The sequence below is a fragment of the Petaurus breviceps genome, unplaced genomic scaffold, assembly GCF_028583685.1.
Source record: "Petaurus breviceps papuanus isolate PSGF00001 unplaced genomic scaffold, PetGlider_PUasm1.0 355, whole genome shotgun sequence".
NCBI lineage: Eukaryota > Metazoa > Chordata > Mammalia > Diprotodontia > Petauridae > Petaurus > Petaurus breviceps.
In genome coordinates this window covers 3,116,601-3,118,439 of record NW_027186289.1, presented here as the reverse complement: position 1 = coordinate 3,118,439, position 1,839 = coordinate 3,116,601, and the positions used below count along the sequence as shown (strand labels likewise).

General features: G+C 39.4%; 1 protein-coding gene across 1 annotated transcript; it reads right to left on the bottom strand.

Moving 5' to 3' along the window:
• Positions 1–478: 478 nt before the first annotated feature.
• On the bottom strand, positions 479–1,414 carry LOC138168219 (vomeronasal type-1 receptor 1-like). Its single transcript, XM_069097250.1, has one exon. The coding sequence runs from the start codon at positions 1,412–1,414 to the stop codon at positions 479–481; it is 936 nt and encodes a 311-aa protein (XP_068953351.1).
• Positions 1,415–1,839: the final 425 nt, after the last annotated feature.

Here is a 1,839-nt window from a genome sequence, read left to right as displayed (position 1 = left end):
ATAAATTCTTTTTCTATTTCTCTTCACATCCATCTGAATTGGTTCATAGAGCTCTTTCTAGAATCCTCTCAAAATGTAAATTTTGATATTTCTTCTGAGACAATAATATTCTACTACAATATATAGAATAATTTTATTAGCCATTCCCAAATAAATTTACAGGTTCCAATGTGGGGCTACCATCAGAAGAGTAGTAATGACTATTGTCGTCCAAAGGGATCCTTTTTTCCCTTTGATTTCTGTGGATTCCTACTAGTAGGAACATCCAAATTTCCAGGTGAATTAGTAAATATTCCAGGTTCTTATGGATGATCCAATGAATAAAATTCTAAGAATCATCAACTTAAGATCACTCTCTTATTACTGATATTCTCAAGCCATCCCTTGTTTCTGAGAAATAGGAAGTTAGTCTAATATTTGTGTGGGGATCCCTTTCCTTTACCTGGAACTTTCAGGAAGTCATCGCGGGCAGAGAATATTAATCTCTCCAGGTAAAAATGTGGGGTTTCTTCCCGCAAAGAATATAGCAGTGCCTGATAACTTGTGAGTCACTGCTGATCAATACATAGGGGCTAACGGCTGGGAAACATGCAGCCAAGAAAGCAGAGGTATGCGTCAACCAGGGTGGGGACTTTATAAAAGACAGATACACTGCCAAGATGCAACTGAATGAGTAAAAGGAAACAAAGGTGCTTAGTAGAAGTAGGATAGTTTTGGTGGCCCTGGTCTCGGGGGAAGCCCGGGAGGAGAGGCAAGTAACATGAATTTGTTGCATTTGCTTGTGATGTTTATATAGGAGAATCACCATGTAGCTACTGCTGAAAACCATCAGTACCACATACACAGCATCAGGAAAGGAGAGAATGATTCCAAATAAGAAGGCTTGAAATCCAGAAGACATTTTATAAGAGCAATATCCAATATTCTGTATCTCAGTGGTGTTTCTGGTGTAATTGGGTCCATTTATTCCCCAAGGTATATAGATGCAAAAAAGCAGGTGAAAAGTCCAACAGAAGAGACTGGAGGCAGTGAGGTATTTGTGGGCTCTGGCTTTAAGTTCTGCCCAATTGGAGTTGTTGGGGCTGATGGTGATGGCCTGAAAGCCACTCAGAAGGCAAGTCATGCTGAGAGAAAGGTCTCGAGCTACTCTGTAAAGGTAGGAAATAATTTTACAGCCAATTTCATCCAGGAAATTCATCAGACCCAAAGTTGTCATTGTCTTAGGAATGCCCTTTAAGAGAAGCACCAAGCAGTTGACCAAGGCCAGTTGGGTGACAATAGCGTCTATAGGCCTTATCCTATGTCCACTGAGAAAAACAAAGATGTAGAGACAAATAAGGAAGGCATTCCCTAGAACCCCCATTCCTGTCTGGGAGAGGAAGGAAATACTCCAGATTATGTCCTTAGATTCCATGATAGTGGTATCTTTGGAGAAGAAGTGTCATCAAAGGTAGAGGGACCTCGATAAAGTAAAAGTAAGTTATTTGTGCACACTGCCGCCTCAATTCCACCTAACATGTCCTTTAAAAAGATTTGTTTTAATCTTTACAGAAACATTGTCACATTTGCCTTTGGTCTACTGGACAGGGAACTTGGTATTAGAGGCAGAATGCTTTTAGTTTAGTTTTAGTTTAGTTTTGGCCACTTTTAGTTTAAGTAATGGTTCATGAAATAAACTAATTAGCCTTAAAATACATTCCTGACACAGAATGTGGCTTTTGGTGACTGATCAAGGAGATGTGTGAGACCTGTGTTGTTATTATCCTCAAACCCAACTGCCCAAAGTTGATTAGAAGCCATTTTTCTAAACCTACATAGAGAATCAGGATTATTAAAGAT